General features: G+C 39.7%; 1 protein-coding gene across 4 annotated transcripts in view; it reads right to left on the bottom strand.

Annotated features, from left to right (window-relative positions):
• Positions 1–563: 563 nt before the first annotated feature.
• Positions 564–20,921, bottom strand: part of SCAI (suppressor of cancer cell invasion) — a 101,328-nt gene continuing 80,970 nt past the window's right edge. For 3 of the 4 annotated variants that reach the window (XM_053920727.2, XM_053920720.2, XM_053920721.2), the window contains 4 exons: positions 8,827–8,899; positions 5,406–5,579; positions 5,102–5,202; positions 564–2,975 (listed from right to left, as the gene is read on the bottom strand). In XM_053920727.2, coding sequence (XP_053776702.1) covers positions 2,829–2,975; positions 5,102–5,202; positions 5,406–5,579; positions 8,827–8,899 — 495 coding nt within the window. In that variant the 3' untranslated portion in view covers positions 564–2,828. Of the gene's footprint in view, positions 2,976–5,101; positions 5,203–5,405; positions 5,580–7,992; positions 8,137–8,826; positions 8,900–20,921 lie in introns of those variants that run through there. The other variant, XR_008426417.1, reaches the window with a different exon arrangement.

Here is a 20,921-nt window from a genome sequence, read left to right as displayed (position 1 = left end):
GCCATCTTGACCCCACTGGGTGATTGTCCTTCCATGTTTCTTCGTCCTTGACCAAAGTAGCGCCTTAAAATGTACAAGCTGGGCAGTGGGCACAAGTGGGCTCAGTAATCTCTGTTTACGTTTAAAACTTTTATAATAAAAGGTAAAAAACCAGAGAGAGAAAAGACAAAGAAATACGATGTGTTTGCACACATGTAATCTTCTCAACAAGGCCTACCCTGATCACTCATTGCAACATTGCTCTTTGCTCCAAAATAAACAAACAAAATTTCCCTTACCGTGATCTAATTTTTCTTCATACTACTTACAAATTTCTAACATAAAATTACTTAATTATTATACGTATTGCCCGACTCCTCCTACTCGAATGGAAGCTTCATGAAGACAAGAATTTTTAAGTCTACCTTTGTCTGCTTCCCCAGAACCTAGATCAGAATCTGGAGTGTGGATATTGTGCAACACACTTTCTTTTTTTGAAGGCATGAATGAAACAATAGTTTAGAATTTTCTAGAAGTTTTCCTCTCAAGATCACTTTGGCTCACTTAAAAATTTTAACTACCAGTAAGCAATTACACTACTATTAGCTTAAGAAGCAATGCCATCATCGAAACCCTCGTTGTGATGTCTAAGACCCCTTGTTCTTAGGTAACGCATTTCTCATCACAGAAGCTCTAATATTTCAGGAGATTCTCTCTCTGAACTAGTTCCTACAACAACTAAGTGGGACCCAGGTATTTTCTTGAATAAAAACTAGTTAAATATAATCTAGAAAAGCAAATACTGTGTACGCTAAAATCAGGGAAACTAGTTTTCCAGGGGACATGGATAGACAAATCAATACCTTTGGAATCAAGAGTTCAAATTATAGAACCATTCAATTGGACAGCACCTGGGGCCAATGCCTTCATTTTACGGATGAGAATGCTAAAAAGCAGAGACATGCAGACACCTGCCCAGGGCATCAAGTTAATTACCAGGAAAGCCAGGATTAGAACTCAGGCCTCCTAGTTCTCAGACCAGTGTTCTTTATGCTAAACAGGTGAGGATAAAGCTCAGGATGTAAAATATTACTTTAAGCATCAGAGAACAGGAACGTATGTGTTGTTAGGAATAGTACTGGCACAGAACTTCGGGAGAACTGACACAGCAGCCAGACCACCAAGGCCTGTCTTGCTGAAGTCGAGGTGAACACAAAGCTCACAGGAGAGCTCTGACGTTAGTGAAGGGACTGAAAAAAAAGGGAAAACGGTCTTTATCTGGTAAGAAAAAACCACCCACTAGCAAAGAAAATCTCTATCCAGAGTAATGTTTCCAAAGCTTTCTGAAATGGTATTTAAAAGAACAAACAATTCAAAAATTAATAAAACACCACAAAGTTCCCCCAAACCAAGAACAATAGCTTCAAGACTTCAGATGAAAAATCAGCCAATTAAAACAAGTATACGAATAACTTAGACCCAACTAATTCTGTATGACAGAAATGAAAACCAAGTTAAAAATATTACAGAAAAAAATTCCCTAGGGACATAGGAAAGAGGCCACAAAAGCTATCACCATTTCCTCTGGGACTGCCAGAGGTAGAATGCGAGCCTGTACAGAAAATTAAGTAGGAGGGCTTTGGATTCATAACTTTCTGAACTTGAATTCTGTGGAGTTAAAAGAGTGGGGAAAACATCACAGCTAGTGCCTGCGAAATTATGAAGGGGATGACAGGGAGGAAAAACACAAACATCTTTATATTATATACTGAGTCCTATTTAAAATAATAAAAAACTTGTGCATGAATATAAAATATTAAATAAAACAAGTTTAAAAAAATCTTATTGCCAAATTGTCAATGTGAAATCAACTTCCGTTTTAGGTTACATAACAATTCAGTTGCCCTCAGCTAAAATGAATAACATCTCTGACTCTGAAGTCTCATAAATTTGAACTGCGCAAAAAAGATTACAAACTCTGAACTGCATTCCACGGGCTTCAGTCTGGACAGTCTTTAAACCTGATCTTACGAATGAAGAATTTAAATAGAATTCCTACTGCAAATACTGTATTATGAAACCAACAATCTGCATTTTAAGTGAAATACTTAAAAGTGGTTCTTTTTCATTTCAACACTCAAAGACTATGAAGGAAACAAAATATGCAAACATATCCCAAAGTAACACAGGACTCACACATTCCAAATGGTATTCATCCCTCTCAAGACCCCAGTGAGAGATTTAGCCTTCAGATGCAACTCAGTTTTATACAGTTTCTGAAATTCTGACAGTATTTCAACAAGTTAAAGGATTTCAAGAACTGTCTTGATTCTACTTCAGAGAATCACACACTTTCTACCTATGAAGTTGGAATGAAAAGAGCGTATGGCAGGACTCTGTTCTTGATTTCTAATAGTCCGCGCTGGCTAGTTTCCTCTCTGTGAACAATTACATATTTTCCAAATTCACACACGTAAGGTCCAAGTTTAAGAGCTGGATTTTCTTCATTGTACAAAAATAAATAATTTACTCTTTGCAGGGTGAGAATAGTGACTATTTGAGTGTAGGGTTAGATGCTGGAGGAAAGTTTCCATACCTCAAAACCAAAAAAGAAAAAGAAAAAATCCCAAGATTAGTCGAGTTTTTAAAAAGACCCAAAAGATTGTATTTTTAAAACAATTACCCTAAAAGTATGAACAATTTTTTTCAGTTTGTTCTTAAAACAGTGGTCCTAAATTAAAAAATAAAAACTTAAGTAACACCACTATGTGTCTGTCATCACATTAGAAAACGGCACCATTTAAAATCTGTGGCAAATGAAAAAACTGTTTCGACAAGAGGGTTTGGGGTTAATAGTCATCTATGGTATTCTCAAAGAACACGTTTCGAACATCCAGAATGGATGCCAACTCCAAAATGTGCTTCTGGAGATGAGGGTTCTCCACTGTCTCATCCCTTGGCAGTTGTGGATATGATTCAGGATAATTTCGTGTTTCCTAACAGGCAAAGAAGACAAAAGTCAAGTTTCATGGTTTAATGAAAGAAAATCATAAACATTAATATTACTGTATAATTGTTAACAACAATATCAAGGAATTACATTGATATTATATATTTTTCTCTGTCATATTGGCATGATTCTTTCTGGTAACATATTTTTTGAATATATAAAATTGCTGGCATTTGATCACTTTGACCTTAAAAAATGAAAATTTCATATGGTTCAGCCTAATCTATTAATTTAGTGAGTTAATTAACAAATATTTACTGGGGCTGATCATTTCTGGGCACTATGCTCCATTGTACAAACCATGTAATTTCTATTTATTACGGGAGAGAGAAATCCTAGCATGTTTCAACAAGTATTTGTTAAATGAATGATTAAATAAATTTGTAGTAGAAATTAAAATGACAGAAAAAAGGTTAGAAGCATGGGCCTTCAAAATTAATTATAAGAGAGGGATGTGTCAAAATGACTGTAAGATTTCAGGAATGGGTGACTCGAGAGAAGAGTTGGGAACCACCGAGAAAAAAAGAGGAGGAGGAGCTGATTTGGGGGTAGTATAAAGCTTTAGGTTTCAGGTATATTTTATTTTTATTTTTTAAATATTTATTTATTTTTAGACAGAGGGGAAGGGAAGGGGAAAGAGAAGGAGAAAAACATCACTGTGTGGTTGTCTTTCACACGCCCCCTACTGGGGACCTGGCCTGCAACCCAGGCATGTGCCCCGACTGGGAATTGAACCAGTGACCCTTTCATTCGCAGGCCAGTGCTCAATCCACTCAGCTACACCAGCCAGGGTGGTATATTTTATTTGTGGTAACAAGGAAATATAGTTAGAACTGCTCCTCAAACACAATTTGAAAATTTAGGGCTGTATCTCAGAAGACAAGTTTGAGCAGTATATGTAAACACTGATATAATGTGCACGGTGAGAAATATTAAAGCCATAAAAACAGATGAGATTTCTAAGAATATTAGCAAAAAATAAAAGGAGTTCCTAAAAAGGCAGATGAAAGTTCAGAAAAAGGAAAAAAACCAGAAAAGGAATAATAAAAAAGAAAAAAAAATTGTATAATTACAGGAAAGAAAAAGAAAAAGACAATTTCAAAAAGCTGGTAATTCTCATTTGGCCATTTCTATAGACAATAATTTTGCCACACATTTAAAATTTCCAGAAGAAACAAGTTACTATTTTTCTATGCATCTCACATGACAGCTCATATATTCAAATGTCATTTCTACCTCTTATTCCTGTAGGCCTCCCTCATTACACTTACAAAGACCAAATTTTTTTAAGATTTTATTTATTTTTTTTTAGAAGGGAAGGGAAGGGGAAAGAGAGGGAGAGAAACTCAATGTGTGGTTGCCTCTTGCACACCCCCTACTGGGGACCTGGCCCACAACCCAGGCATGTGCCCTGACTGGGAATTGAACTGGTGACCCTTTGATTCACAAGCCTGGGCTCAATCCACTGAGCTACACCAGCCAGGGCACAAAGACCAAATTTTAGTTTTACTACATTAAATACAGGAAACTGATAGAAGATTTCACAGTGGCATTGTTTATTATAATGAAGAACTGGAAATAACCCAAATGTCCATTATCAGTATACTGGATGAGTAATTTGCGCTACATAGTCAAACAATGAAATCCTACATGGCAGTGAAAATGAACAAGTGAAAGCCCTAGTCAGTCATCAACATGGCTCAACCTCAGGAATACAACAGGGAGCGAAAAAAAGCAAGTTGTAAAATACATAAAATATGGATCCATCAATCTGTTGTGTAGGAATACAAGCACATGTGGCAAAACTTTAAGGAAAAGTGAATGACAGTTATGAAAATCAGGATTTTAGTTTCAGCTGAAATGGAGACAAGATTAGGGAGGACCCACAAGGGGCCTCAAAGGCAATGAAAATGTTCTACCTCTTAAATTGAGTGGCAGGTAATCAGATGTGCCTTATTTTGTCCATCTTTAATACTTAAATACAATATATACAACACAATTTGTTAATATAATTTTGGATCTATTCAAACTCTATTTAATCCAGGTAAAATACAACATGTTTCTTAAATACCTAACATGGTAAAATTGGTCATTAAAATATTCTTTACTTACCCGAAAAATCTTGTGCATTCTCATGGTGGCCGAACAAAAGACAAATCTCGTGAGAAGCAAGCGGAGAAATTCATCTCCAAAGAACTGCAGGAATGCCTGATCTGCAAAGAGGACAAAGATGACAGTAAAACGAAACTTAAAAGGAAAAATACATTTCCAAGGGGAAGAAAAGTTCAGGAAAACCTTCTCATCTTTCTTGCCTTCATCAAATACCTTTAAAAATTCAAACGATTTCAACAATTTTTAAAAACTTTAAGCCATTATAGTACATTCTGTTAAGTGTGCCATTAGATTAGTAGGGTACCTATTGAACGTGAATGCGTCAGTAGCTGGGCAATATCACGGTTGATTTTTCGAAGATATTCTTGACACTTTTCCCACAGGCCTCTACGCATGCTTGACAATCCAGAGACAAATAGGAAGGCCATTAGAGGATTGTTCAAAAAGAGAGTGAAGAGGCTGCCTCGTTGAGATTGATCTGTAATAACAAACATGTTTTATATACATGTATCTACACACACACATAGAAAACACTTTTGTAAAAGATAAGGATGCATTTGAGGAAGATTTTAATATACCGATGATGTATAAAATTAAAGCTATTACCATTAAATCATAATTCAACAAAGTAGATTCTGCAAGGAACTACAAAAACATATTCTAGGTACCTTGATTTCTGCTGAACAAACTTTAGAGCCTAGTAAACTAAAGAGAAAGAGAACATGAACATATTCCTTTGCCTTTTCCCCTCCAACTTACAAATCTTACCCAAATACAGCAATTACAGGCAATTCATGGCAGAATTCTCTGATGAGTACTAGGATTGCCAGTCTTTTTCACTCTTTGGTTAGTTGCTCTTTCTCCACTTATCCCTTCAATATCAGCCCTTCCTTTCTTTGGCCTGATACATCACTGATCTCACCCACTCCCATAATTTTGGTTATCATTTATATGCCTACTGATTCCCAATTCTCTATCTGCAGCCTAGACTGAGCTCCTTAGGTCTAGAACTATGCTGTCTTGCAGTACTTACAAAGAACTTAAAATGTGACTGGTCCAAATTGAGACATACTGTGAAGTGTAAAATATACATGAGATTTCAAAGCAGCAGCACAAAAAGATACATTTAAAAAATTTTTTAAATGTTTTATTTATTTATTTTTAGAGAGAGGGGAAGGAGAAAGAGGGAGAGAAACATCAATGTGCTGTTGCCTCTTGTGTATCCCCTACAGGGGACCTGCCCCACCACCCAGGCATGTGCCCGGACTGGAATCGAACTGGCAACCCTTTGGTTCGCAGGCTGGCATTCAATCCACTGAGCCACAGCAGCCAGGGCTTAAAAGGCACATTTTAAACATTAATTTCACCAGTTACTTTCTACTTTTTAAAAAAAGATGGCTACTAGAAAACTTAAAATTACATAGGTGACTCCCATTATATTTCTATTTAGAGTTGCTCTACACTACTAAATTCAACTTAACTCTCAAAGGTAACTTTAAACTCAATATGTCAAAAATTGACAACAAATTTTTCCCCCTTTTGTTTTCTTATAAATCTACTTCTTATTCAGTATTGTTATTTCTACCAGCACCTCAGCCAGAAACCTGAAGTCTAATCCTGCCTCCTTCCTCTCCCTTATTTCCTCACCATCACCAAGCCTATCTCCAAACCCTGGTGGTCCTTTGGGCTAGTAGTTTTTGAATCCAGCTAACCAGCCACTGTCCTACCTTGGCCACCACGATCTCTTTATTTCCATCAATGCTCCTGTCCAGTTCATTTTACATAAGATTAACTGAATGCTCGCTCTTTCCCGTTGTTTTGTTTAAAATCTTTTGGTGGCACCCCACTGTCCTCCATTTAAATCAGAAAAGGTTTTTCTTAATTCAGTCCCACGATTCCACACTCCACCCTTTAATGAGCAGGAACTATTTTAATTGCTCTAAATGTTCCACAATTCTACATATCCTTCAGCTCCGCTTTAGACATTATTTCATGCACTTTCTTCACTCTCAAAAGCTGTTAGGAGTTCCTCAAGTGTTGCGCACGCTTCCTCCTGAGACACTAGGGGCCTCAGTGCTGTCTGGTAGGCTGGCTGTATCTTCTGCTAGACGGCTGGCGCTTCGAGGAACACGACTCTGCCTGTCTTGTCAGAGTGTTACCTCCAGTGCCTAGCAGTGTACCTGACAAGTGAATGCTGAATAGATACTAGCTGAGTGAATGAAGAAGGAGAAAACTGGGGACTTCAGATACCAGAGGCATAGGAACCTAATCTGACATTCCAAATACTTGGATATCTGCTGGTTTTGGCCCAGAAGGGGCCCATTTGGGGATTAGAGGGTTAAGCTTTATAGCACAAAAGATAGGATACTGGACTAAAAAATATTAAGGACATACATTATAACTAAGCATATTAATAATGATAGTTGGCACATACAGAATACTTACTATGTACTCAGTATTATGAGGCTGGTACTATTATTATTTTCATTTGATAGGAAATACTGAGGCACAGAATGGCTAAGGAGCCACCCAAGGTCACACAGCTAGTAAGTGGTTGAGTTGTGATTCAAGTTCAATCAGTTTGCCTCCAGAGTCTGTGTTTCTATCCTATGCATAGTAAGGCCTTGCAGACCAAATAATCTTGGTATTAACCCATTACATCATGCAATTTTAACTAAAGCTCCCCCCTGAGAAGACCAATGGATAGCAAAAAGTACTCCCTAGTAATTGGAAGGGGTTACACTTCTCCAGAGCAACAGGTTAACAAAGTCCTCAAAGCAGGAGAATTTTACCGTTGTTTGAAGGTAAGTTCTATCCCTCGGTAATTTGACTTTTGGTTATAGGAACTTAGTATTTCTACATGTTTCTCCCTGTTAAATAGCAGAACTTACCTTAAAACAACAGTGACAAGTCTCCAGCTTCTCTCAGGCATTCAAATGCTGACCATCACTTCCTGTGTCAAACTATGTCAGCAGACAGGACTTCTGGCTGGGAAGTAGCAGTAAAATGCCATCTCCCACAGAGAGACATCAGCACTATTCACAGTCAGGGAGATAGTGAATTGGTGACAAGTACTGCTGAAACAGCGTTAAGGTTTGTTTAGTATCTACCTAGCTCAATGCCTGGGCAACAGACCCAGACTGCACGTGTTGCCAATTAGGTACAAATTACTAAAAGTCTTTCATTTCTTATTCATCTGAGAAATGGCCAGAACACTAACCTGTCTCTCTGGCACACTGAGAAGAGGTTCTTTTATTTAAAAAACACAACCAGGTAAAAATGTGGATAAAAGAAACCCTTTAAGTTGTGCCAGTTAAGGTATCCTAACTCTTAGGCATAGGCTGAGAAGTCTTCTTGACCAGAAGTCTTACGGTCTTAAAAGATGTAGCCAGTGATTACAGGAAATCACGCTAGATGGATGAGAACAAGCTCTCCAAAAACAAATAGCTGCAAAACAAATTTTAAAATTCACCAATTATAAGTTCCCCAAGGGCAAGGGACCAAAACCATCCCTGACTCTGGGATGCTCTACCATTTCTCTGAGAACTATCTCAAGGCCTAATGGTAGCAAGACTTCTGGTTGATTTCAGGCTGACAGCTGCCACATCAAACACCATACATCCACATGTGATCATTATAGGTGGGAAACAAAGATCAGTATCACTCAAAATGTAGACAGTGTTTGTTTGCAACCTATGGATATAAGAGGTAATGACAGAACATACCTTGTAAAGCTTTTGGATATGCTGTAGGAGAAAGCAAGCAGACTAGTGGCTGTCCAAATAAGTTTGTGAAATTCTGTAACATACAAGAATTTAAAACGTTCATTAAAGGCTTGACCAAAGATAGTAATTTTCTAAAGCATATCATTAGTGTTTAGATTGGGCTCTCTGACTCATAAGCAGCTGCAGACACCTCAGTAACAGCTGAAGAGACTGCCATTCATATAGAACTACTATGAATAATAGGCTTTCTTAAAATAGTGACATTTACTAAGTGAACTATTGATTTTAAAAATAAAGGCACAGATACTGTTGCAGTGTTACAGGGGGAGGTCATGTGGCTGTCTACCAGGAGGCCACCCAGTGGGCAACATGCACTGACGGGGGTTTGCACAAGGGTGAGTTTTCTAAGCTCTGAGGTCTGGCTCTAAAACCCGACTTGACAGGCCTGTGAAGAGTAGATGCACCTCTCACTGTGAATCTCATTCACTGCTCACACAGAATGATGCGTAAAACCAGAATGTCAACGTGAGAATTAAACTGACACGCAAAAAATACTCTTGGCATGCTTTAAGGGTATCCTTTCCTTAAGGGCAGATCTACACGGGAAATAAAATTATAAACTGTTTGGTAGAACAAGATAGATAAAACTAAAAGTAAACTTGGGACACCAGTCAAGAGGGTGGCACAGGCAGCCATGGCTTGCCTCTTCGCACAACCACGTCAAAATTACAACTAAATATAGAACGACCATCACTCAGAACCGTCAGAAGTCAAGTTGAATGGAGTCTGACAACTACGCAGTTAAAGAAACCACATCCATCCAGACTGGTAGGAGGGGTGCAGATGTGGAACTAGCTGGTCCCACAACCACGTGTAGTGGATAAAAATTCGTGGGGGATATCTCAGGAGCCAGGAGTCCCAGGCCCACAGCAGGCCCCCCAGCCCAGGGTTCCAGTGCCATAAAAAAACAGTGGGGATTGAGTTGGGGGAAGAAACTTCTGGAGACCCAAGCAGTTCCTCTGAAAGAACCCACATACGGACTCACCTACTCAGACTCACTCCCTCTGAGCTCCAGCCTGGGGCAGCAGCTGAAAAGGCACCAGTGGCATAGTGGGAGAAACTGAAGTGTCTGGCATCAGGGTGAGCAGAGACCATTGTCCCTTTGCCAAATCTTCCTCTCACAGAGCCAGTAGGCAGGTGCTATATCTGATATTCCATCAACCTGGTTAACACTGTTTGACTTGCCTTGGAGATGGCCAGAGACTGCTCCACCCAACCCACAGGCCCACCTAAGCTGCTTTTCCATATGAATGGTTGGTCTCATCTCCTGCTTTTCCACTTCCTAAATCCTCTCAAACAAGCAACAGCCAGCTTCAGTGAACCTGAGGCTGAGCACTAGAGCAGCCAGATTAGGATCACAGTTTGGCTTCATCAGGGAATCTCCAAGCCCAGCACAAATAGCAGCCATCTCAGATGCTTCATAGCTCAGGCAGGGTGGACCCAGGTAAAACACAGGTGGGGGTTGACCTTGGCCTGCACCACCTGGGAAATCCCCAGGGCCAGCACACCCAGTAAAGAGCTACAGACCACATCAGAGTACTATCATCCTGCCCCTGCACAGCTGATCCTCCACAGAGCATGGAGGTTCATGGTCAGTGGTCACAGCCAATGGTTGCAACTGACTGGCCTGGGTAAATCCCTCCCATTGACCTGCCAGCAGTAACTACAAGAGGAGGGTGTACTGGGCGCACCTCAAGTACACAGCTTGGGTGATAGGGGAGGCTGTGCCACTGGACCCTACAGGACACATACTACATTAGGCCACATTGCCAAGACACAGAGTCCAAGAAGCTCTACCTAATGCATAGAAACAAACACAGGGAGGCTGCCAAAACGAGGAGACAAAGAAACATGGCCCAAATGAAGGAACAGATCAAAACTCCAGAAAAAGAGCTAAACTAAATGCAGAAAAGCAATCTATCAGACGTAGAGTTCAAAACACTGGTAGTAAGGATGCTGAAGGAACTTAGTGAGGAGCTAGGCAGCATAAAAAAGACCCAGTCAGAAACGAAGGATTCACTAATTGAAATAAAGAACAATTTACAGAGAAACAATAGTAGAGTGGAGGAAGCAGAGAATCAAATCAGTGATTTGGAACATAACAAAACCAACCAATCAGAATAACAAGAAGAAAAAAGAGTCCAAAAATATGAGGACAGTATAAGATGCCTCTGGGACAACTTCAAGAGGTCCAATATTCACATCGTAGGGGTGCCAGAAGGAGAAGAGAAACAGCAAGAAATTGGACGTTTGAAAAAATAGTGAAAGAAAACTTTCCTAATTTGGAGAAGGAAATAGACATGCAAGTCCAGGAAGCACAGAGCGTCCCAAATAAGATGGATGCAAGGAGGCCCACTCCAAGACACATCACAATTAAAATGTCAAAGGGTTAAAGATATGGAGAGAGTCTTAAAAGTGGCAAGAGAAAAGAAGTTAGTTACCAGATGGGTGCCAGATGTGAGGGAGGTGTAGGGGATGGGTGAAGAGGTGAGGGGATTAAGAAGTACAAATAGGTAGTTACAGAATAGCCGTGGGGATGTAAAGTACAGTATAGAAAATGGAGTAGCCAAAGAACTTACACACTTGACCCATGGACATGAACAATGACGGGGGGATTGCCTGAGGGAATAGGGGGTGGTGGGTAGAGGGGGGCAAAGGGGGAAAAATCAGGACAACTGTAATAGCATATTCAATAAAATATAATTATAAAAAATAAAATAAAATAGAAATAAAAATAAAGTACATAAAATAAAACTTAATATAAAGTAGAAAAAACTAAAAATAACTAAAAAAAATTCTTCAATCATATAAATAAAGACTAGAACAAATGGAAAGACATATGTGTTCTTAGAGAGGAACCCATTCTAAAGATGCCACACTAATTTATTAAAATTTAAACCAACCTCAAAAAATGGCCACAGATTTTTCCCTTACAATTGAAAAAAATAATCCCTAAATTTATAAAGAGAAAGTAGATTAGCCAGAAAACTGTGCAAAAGAGGAGCAGGAAGGGAACAAGACTCATCTGTTACTAAAACACAATTTAAAGCCTCAGTAATAAAGAATAAGAGGGTGGGGGAAATGGGGCACATTTGTGATAGTGTCAACAAAAAAGAAAAGGAGAGAAAGAAAATGAGAACTTTGAAAAAAAAAAAATATGTGGCCCTGGCAAGAGAGTAGTAGGCAGAAGACCAAGGAAAAAGAATGGAGAGCCCAGAGTCAGACCCCCAGTCAGGACTGACTGTATATGGTGAAGATGACAGTTTAAGTTGGTAGGAAAAACTGGAGAGCCACGCAGAAAAAAAGTTGGTTTGATACTTCACACCACACACTAAGATAAAATATGTCAAAGATTTAAATGTAAAAACTTAAACAATAAAAGTGTTGAAAGAAAAATATAAGAGTTATTTTTGTAACCTAGAAGAGCTTCCTATTATGATGATAATTAATCAACCCAGTCACAAAAATCAAAGCCTTGGACATAGTAACATACAGTATAAACTAAATCAAAAGTCAAACAATGTTCTGGGAAATACGGCAACTCATATTATAAAGGATTAATGTCCTTAATATAGAAAGAACTTCTCAAATCAGTAAGAATGAGTCTGCTGAACCAGTAGAAAAATGAGTGAGAGATAACAAGAGAATTCATAGGAAAGGGAATACAATCGGCTCAAATGCATGAGAGATGCTGAACCTTACAGGATGAGAGAAATAAAATCAAGCTACACTAAATTACCAATTGTAATCTACTAATTTAGCATTTTTCTAAAAGTTTGAAAATATATGCTGTTGGCAAAAATATGGGTAAACAAATGCATATGTAGATGGTAGGAATATAAATTAGCACAAACAATGTAGAAGACAATTTGGTAGGCTCCATTAAATTCAAAAACATATTCCATTACCACAGCAATTCCCCAGCTAGGAACTTACCCTATCACTGTACTCCCAAACCTGTAAAAGAAGTCCCAAGTTATTCCTTGCAGCATTGTTAATAAGAGTGAAGGGTTAGAAACAACCAAATTAAAATATAACCAGAGACATTGAAGTTAAGAACAATCTAACAATAGCCAGAAGGGAGTAGGGGAGGGGACAGTGGGGAGAGGGGTTTTCAGGAACTACTATAAAGGACCCATGGACAAAATCAAGGGGGAGGGTGAAGGTGGGGGAGGGAGGTGGGTTCGGCTGGGGTGGGGAGGAGGGATGGGGACAAAATGCAGACAACTGTAATTGAATAACAATGAAAATTTTTAAAAATAAAATAAAATAAATTAACCTACAAAAAAAAAAAGAAAGAAACACCCAAATGACCAGCAATAAGGGACTCATAGACTAAATCGTGGCACAACCATAAAATGGAATACTATGCAGCTTCAAGAAAAGAACGAAGAAGTTTTTATGAGTGGATATGGATAAACCTCTAACATTTCTTAGCAGGGGAAAAAAGTAACATACACAGCAATGTGTATGGCATGTTACTACCACTTACATAACACATATTAACTTATATATGCATTTAAAGAATTCTTTTCTAGAAGATTGAATGAGAAACAGACAATAGGGATTACCTAAAGGGAGAGAGAGAAACTGAGGGAACTGGGCCTGGGAGGGACAGAGATTTCACAATACGCCTTTTTGATTTTGTGACACTGTAAATATAACAGCAATATAAAAACTTTAAATGAATAATTAAAATAAATTAGAAATTTCTTGTAACCAAAACACAGGCAGCAAGCTGAATGATATTAGGAGCATCCTTCAGCTGAGGCAGCCTGAGGCACCCCCGCACACGGTAGAGATGGCCTGGGTCCCCGGCCAGGATGCTGTCACTCCAGGTAGTGCTAAGTGAACACTGCCGTTACTTATGCCCCCAGGTTTCCTTTCCCTTTGCTTCCCTTCTGATCAGCATCTCTCCTGATTTGTTTAAATACTGTATAAAAAGAGTTGGCATGACAAGCCTGACCTCTATCCTTCGAAAGGCCTGCTTACAAGGTTGGCCACTGGCTGGCTTCTGGGAACTTAGAATTGGCTGAGTTCCCACCATTTGCCAAGCTCACTGTACCTGGACTATGCAGACAAGATGGTCTATGCTGAACACCTGCTTTCCCTCTGGGATGATGGCATTTTGGTACATGCCAGGCACAGGGCGCCTACATGATCAGTCCCCAATAAACACCCTGGGCACTGAGTCCCCCGTGAGCTTCCCTGGTAGACACTTTGGCAGCATCATCTCAACTTGTTGCTGGGGGAGTTAGGTATGTCCTTGCGTGACTGCACTGGGAGAAGGCTCTTGGAAGTCGGAGCTTGCTTTTCTCTGGACTTCATCTGATGTGCCTTTCTCCTTTGCTGATCTGCTTTGTATCCCTTTACCATAATACACAAACTGTAGTTAGTACAACTACATGCTTAGCCCCGTGAGTCCTCCCAGTGAATCACTGAATTTGGGGGTGACCTTGGGGACCTCTGATTCCCTTCTTTCAGATTATATTTAAATTTTATATCCAGGAAATAGTAACTTAAAGGATGTTTCACATCTGCTTTAACTCATCCAGCAATTAATTTTATAGTTGAACTCCCATTAGGCAATCTTATTTTATCTGCAAGTTTTGGGGGATGTCTCATAATTTTGCCATATTATATGGATCATATGATTCAATGCTCTTATGTTTAACAAATTATGGCAAGTGTAGGTAAATAGTATATGGAAGAAATTTTAATTTGTTATATAGCTCACACGTAAGATTGCTATTGATTTTTGTACATTCACCCCATATCTAATTACTTTGCTGAATATGTATTCATATTAATAGTCTTTCTGCAATTTCTTTGGATTTTATATATATAAAACCTTATAATCTACAATTAAAATTTTTCTCTTTCCAGTATTTATACCTCTGACTGGTCTGGACAACTTTTTTTATTGCTTTATTTTCAGAATGTTACACAATTCTGGTCAGGACTAAGACAAGATTAATCACAATGATAATAGGCATTCTTTTTTTCTTGCTCCTTTTAATTAAGAACACTTTTAGTGTTTCTTACTCTAAGTACAAAGTTGCCTACATAATACAGAAGCTCTTCATCATAGGCTCAGTTTTTTTTTCATTAAGAATCAGTACTGAATTTTATTAGATTTTACAAATGACCATGGAGATAAGCATGTGATTTTTCTTATTTATCCTCCTGACATAAAATATAATATTGATTTATTTTCATATACCTAACCTTTATGCATGACTCAGATAAACTCTTTTGGTACATCATTCTATGAATAGATCTATTTACTAGTATTTAATTAAACTTCTTCCAGCCCACAAAGATAAACTAATAGGGGCAGAATCTCCTTTTGTGTGTGACGTGAAAAGAGGCGCAGAAAAGACCAAGGACATATTCAAGGTCATACAAGTGTCTCATGGCCTAATTACTATAGGATGAATTGAATAGTTCTGATCTTTTCCATTGCTCTGGAATTCTGGATTTGATTCTGAAAGTTTAAAGTATTTATTACTGAGCCTAAAAAGGGCCAGAGCCTTTCTTGTGGGGAAAAGAAGGTAACTATGGTCACTTCCCTCTATTTCATACCCTGTGATTAGGCTTTTCAGATTTTCTTCTTATGGCCATTAGATTTTTTTCCCTCCCAGGAAATTACCTATTGAACTAAGGCTTTAAAACACCTTCAAACTTGAAGACAGTACATGGTGCCCTTTTCAAAGATCTCTCTTCTTCAACAAATACTCATTAAATCTATGGATCAGACACCATTCTAGATGCTAGGATTATAGCAGGAAGCAAAACAGATTTCTTAAAAACCCTGTCTTCCTGGAGCTGACATTTAGACGGGGGTGGGGGTGGCCGGTAGAGACCCACCAGAAACGAAAGGAAGAAGTTACATAACAGCAGTGACAAGCGCTCCCCGTGTAAAGGCAGCGAGAGTACAGTTAGCAGCACAGGCTTTAGGATCAGGCTGCGGGCAAATCCCCACTCAGCCACTTACTGGTTTTGTGTGTGTGACTGTGGGCAAGTGACTTCATCTTTCTGTGCCTTGGTTTCCTCATCAGTAAAATGAGGATGACGGAAGTAACACATTGGGTTGTGTGAAGGTTGAATGTGTTAATATTTGCAAAGTGCTTAGAATGGTACATGGCACTATACAAAAGCTAACTGCTAGAATTAAGAAAAATAAAGTCATGGATAAAGAGTGCTGGGGAGGCACAGAATTTTAAAAAGGGCAATTCGGAAAGCCCCTGTGAAGAGGCTTCAGTTGGTCAAATACCAGAACAATGGTGCAGGCATCTTTGGAAGAGGATTCGAAGGCAGGGGGCTGGAACACAAAGATCCTAAGCAAAAGACTGCCGGGTGTGTCTGAGGAGCAGTGAGGTCAGTGCGACTGAGAACAGACAGGAGAGGCAGCTGAGGGGAGTGCGGGGCTGTGCGAGGGCAGGTAGCAGGAGGCCTCTGCTCTGCGTGAGGAGGGGCCTTTGCAGGTTTTGAGCAGAGAACGACATGATCCGACTTATAGGCACAAGCTGACGGGGGCCGGGGACAAGGAGGAAGGAAGACTGGTTAGGAAGCTACTGCAATAATTCTGCAATAATTTGGGGGAGAGAGGGAGGTGTGGGCCAGGATGACGGCAGTGGAGGTGGTAGGTTCTGGATGTACTTGTTAGAGACGAGAGGATCTTCCGGAAATGGATGTGGGGGTGAGGGAAAGAGGAGTTAACGGAGAACCAGTGGAGGAGACTGAGAAAATAAGCTGACTCCAGATCTTTTTAGTTCTGAGGAAATTGAGCAACTTAAGTTTAGGTTTTAAAGATTTTTACCTAGAGAAGGGGATAGAAGTTAGAGCTCAGGTTTTGCCTAAAATGGGAGTCTAAGAAAACCACCCCTGTGAAATTAGAATCCCCAAGGGCCACACCCTTTATGGAAGGATAAAACAAAACAAACTGCACACCTTCCTTCCTCCTTCGACTACTCCACAGGGGACTGCAAGGAAAATTTTCTTGGTGCTGAGCAGAGCAGAGACAAACAAAACAGCCCCTGAGGATTGTAACTATAAGTCAGCCCTCCGTGTGTTTGCAGCCCAAATCCAAACCACTAAGTAATCTCCCAAACCAGGCACCCAAATGGGAGCATCTCCAGGTGTCCAGCAAAGCAGATGCAGACCCTCTCTGGATAAAAGTACCTTCATTCTAGGGCTCAGTGATCTTTCCCACAAATAATTTTAAGGATAAAAAGAAACTAGTTAAAGATTATTAAGCATACAAGGATACAGAAATAGCAAAGGGTGTATTTAAGCAGCAAAAGCAGTATTTCAAGTATAAGAATTATTAGCTGATAATAAATAATGAAATAAGTATGCTTATTAGGTTTAAACAAAGAAAGAACAAACTTAAAATAGAAAATAGGAAACTATAAAAAGAGCAATAGATTATTTGAAGAAGAACCAAATAGAACTTCTAGAAATGAAAATTACCACAACCAATGTAAATATCAATAAATGGCTTTAATAGCAAGTTATAGTCACAGCTGAAGAATCAATCTGTAAACTGAAAGAGAGCCCAGAAGGACTTATCCACATCTCAACCAGAAGGAAGAAAAAGGTGGCTAATGCGGAAGAGAAGCCAAAGGACGTGGAAGACGGTGAGAATACTGTGTGAATACACCATCAAAGCTCCGGCAGGAGATGACAGAGAGGCTGCTGGGGCACAGCCAATATCTGAAGAGACGATGGCTGAGAATTTTCCAGCAATAATGAAAAACTCCAACCCACCAACTCATGAAGTCTAACAAGTCCCCGTCAGTTAACTGTAAGGAACAAAACCCAGAGCTACCATGGTGGAACTGCAGCAAGCCAAACCCTTTCACAAGAGCAAGAAGACATGGAAGAATGAGGCCGGCTGGCAGAAGGGCTCTTACACAATCTCGAGATCGGGTGAGGCCTCCACAGACCCCAGCAGCACCGCCAGCTGTCATGCAGGGCGAGGCTCTTTAGACATCAAGAAATAGGATTGTTCTGGCAAACGAGTAAGCCACCCTTACCAGCAGGGATCCGGCCTTGGCATAATCATTGAGACACTCAAAAGTGTTTCTTCTTTCAAAGGAAAGAAAGCAGAACCAAAATAAGTGTTCAGAATCGACAGTGGGATTTTTTTCACTCCCACTAGTACTATATTAAGACAGGGAAGGCCACTGCCACCTGCCTAGTCCCTAAGGGTAATTTGAGGGCCACAGTGTGGGCCATGCTCATTATACACATCCTGACATTTCAATCACCCTCCTCTGCACTGAAGCTCGGACGAGCACGCAAAGCTCCTCTTTTCCTAAGTGCGGAAGGAGCTGGGGTTTGGAATGAGAAAGACTGCTGGAATCAGTTCAGCAAGTTACCCAACCGCCACAGGCAAAGTTTCCTTGACTCTAAGGATAACAGCACATCTCTTCATTTAATCATTCGACATATATTTACTAAGATTCTTTTAAGTGTGAGGCACTGGGGACACAAAGGTATGTATGTATACAAATATAAACAGAGAGAGAGACTCTAGGGAAAACAGAGCCTAATGTTGATAGACCTTTCTATTCCAGGCAGAACAGCTGAGTCTGCTCTGGCGATTACGATTGGGCCGTGAAGACAGACCTTAAGAGACATCAGAGACTACCCAACCAACAGGTCCAGCCAGACTGTCACAATGGGCAGCTCAGCATAATAAGCCTAATACAAACTCAGAGATTCTGACCATGTTGCTAGCTAGTTTCCACTCTTGAATCTGAGTAGATAAGCAAAAATTACAATACTCTGAGGAAGGTCTCTAATATGACATAGGCAGGCAAAAACAAACAGAAACGCACCAACATGAAGGAAAGAGATAGCAGGGAGAACTTTTAAAATAATCATTGATATTCTCAAAGGTGGGAGAATACGAAGTGTGTCTGGAAAAAAGTCCAGCCATTGTTAATATAACAAGGAGGGTTTTCACAACATCGATGTAACCTGGCAGCCAAGGAGACCGGACTGGAATGCACGTGCGTGAACAATGATGACTTCACTGTGCTAGTCAGTGGGGGTGGTAGACGCAGTTGGGTGAGCCTGCGTACTGCATAGCTGTCGCATTCAAAATGACTGAGCAAGTAGAGCAATGAATCTGCATCAGATTTTGCATTAAGCTTGAACATTCCTCCATGGAAACTATTCAGATGATTCAGAAGGCTACAGCTATGGGCAGCTGGTGATTGGCAGCTTCATCATGACAACATGCCTGCTCATGTATCATGTCTTGTGTAGAGATTCTGGCAAACATCAAATCACCCAGGTGGCTCAGCCTTCCTACAGCCTACATTTGGCACCCTACAGCTTCTGGCCTTTCCTACAACTAAAATAACCTTTGAGCCTGATTGATGTGGCTCAGTAGATTGAGCACTGTGGTTCGATTCCCTGTCAGGGCATGTGCCTGGGTTGTGGGCTGGGTCCTCAGTTGGGACGAACAAGAGGCAACCAAACGATGTTTCTCTCCCTCTCTTTCTCCCTCCGTTCTCCTCCCTCTAAAAATAAATAAATAAATAAATAAATAAATAAATAAATAAATAAATAAATGGCCCTTGAAAGGGAAAAGATTCACACAGTCAATGAGAATCAGGAAAATATGACAGGGCAGCTGATGGTGACTGGGAGAACTGTGTGAGGTTTTAAGGTGCCTACTTTGAAGGGCACTGAGGTGTCACTGTTCTATGTACAATGTTTCTTGTATCTTGTATATTCTTCAATATTATTTTATATTATATGGCTGGACACCTTCTGGACAGACCCCCATATATTTCAACCAGGATAAAAACCAAAATAATCATACATGTGTATGAATATGTGTTTTATATACCTATATATTTTTATGAAAGAAACATCTACAGAACAAATAAAAAATCTCAATAAGAGGATTAGAAGATAAAGGCAAAATTTTCTAAAGAGCAAAAAGACCAAAAAATGGAAAATAAAGAGCAACGAAATCGGAGGGCTAGAACAGAGGGTCTAAACTAGGAATGACAAAAGTTGCCGAAAGATCATACAGAGAAAATGCAGGGGAGGAAATCCATGGAACAACTCAAGAAAACGGGCACAGTCTCCAGACTGAAAGGACTCCCCAAGTACACGCTAAGCACCGTGGGTAAAAGTAATCCCGGACTGAGACATGCTGCTAAGAAGTTCAAAACACAGGAGACTTTAATCAATGTCACTCCAATAAATTCAATTTTTAAAAAATCTGCCTTGTCTTCCATGAAAAAAAACAAAACAAAAAACAATGGGAACAAAGAGAAGATCCTATAAGCTCCCAGAGACTGGAAACAGGTCACATGAAAGCATCCGGAATTAGAATGTTTTGTACTACTTCAGAAATACTGGGAGCTACAAAGCAATGCAGCAATGCCTGCAAATTTTGAAGGGAAAGTATTTCTAATCCTTTCCAAAACCATCACTGAAGTGTGAGGGTAAATTAAAGATATTTGCAGAAGTGTAAGATTTCAAATGTTTTATCTCATGTTCACTCTTTCTCAGGAAGCTACTATAGGAGATGCTGAGAGAGGAAGACCCAGCATTGAGGGCAGGGATCCAGTACAGGAGAGAGGTGAAGACGTCCCAGGACAATAACGAGAAGAGGTTCTGGGATAAGGGCTGTGCGGAACAGGTAGAGGGCACCCGTGCAGAGGCTCTGGGAGATCATTCATCATGAAGAAAAAATGGAGAGAATAATACACCTGACTAATCTGAAAAAGATTTAGACAACTGGGGAGGAGACTGGGGTTGAATTGGTGATAAGCTCGGGGGTGGGGGGGAGAAGCAAGGAACAAAGATAAATAATTATTTGCTCCAGGAAAAGTAGAAAGTTGCATAGGAAAGGAAAAGTTTACTATGTGGCTTAGCTGTTAAAAGTACTTTATAGCCACAATGATATAAACACTAAATATTTACTGAATCAAACTTGTAAGTTTATTATGTGAATAAAAGGATGTAAAAGGTATAAAGGTGAGTTGGGGCTAGGAAGAGGA

The sequence above is a fragment of the Desmodus rotundus genome, chromosome 1, assembly GCF_022682495.2.
Source record: "Desmodus rotundus isolate HL8 chromosome 1, HLdesRot8A.1, whole genome shotgun sequence".
Lineage (NCBI taxonomy): Eukaryota > Metazoa > Chordata > Mammalia > Chiroptera > Phyllostomidae > Desmodus > Desmodus rotundus.
The sequence above is the reverse complement of the archived record's forward strand: the minus strand, read 5'-3'. Positions and strand labels throughout refer to the sequence as shown.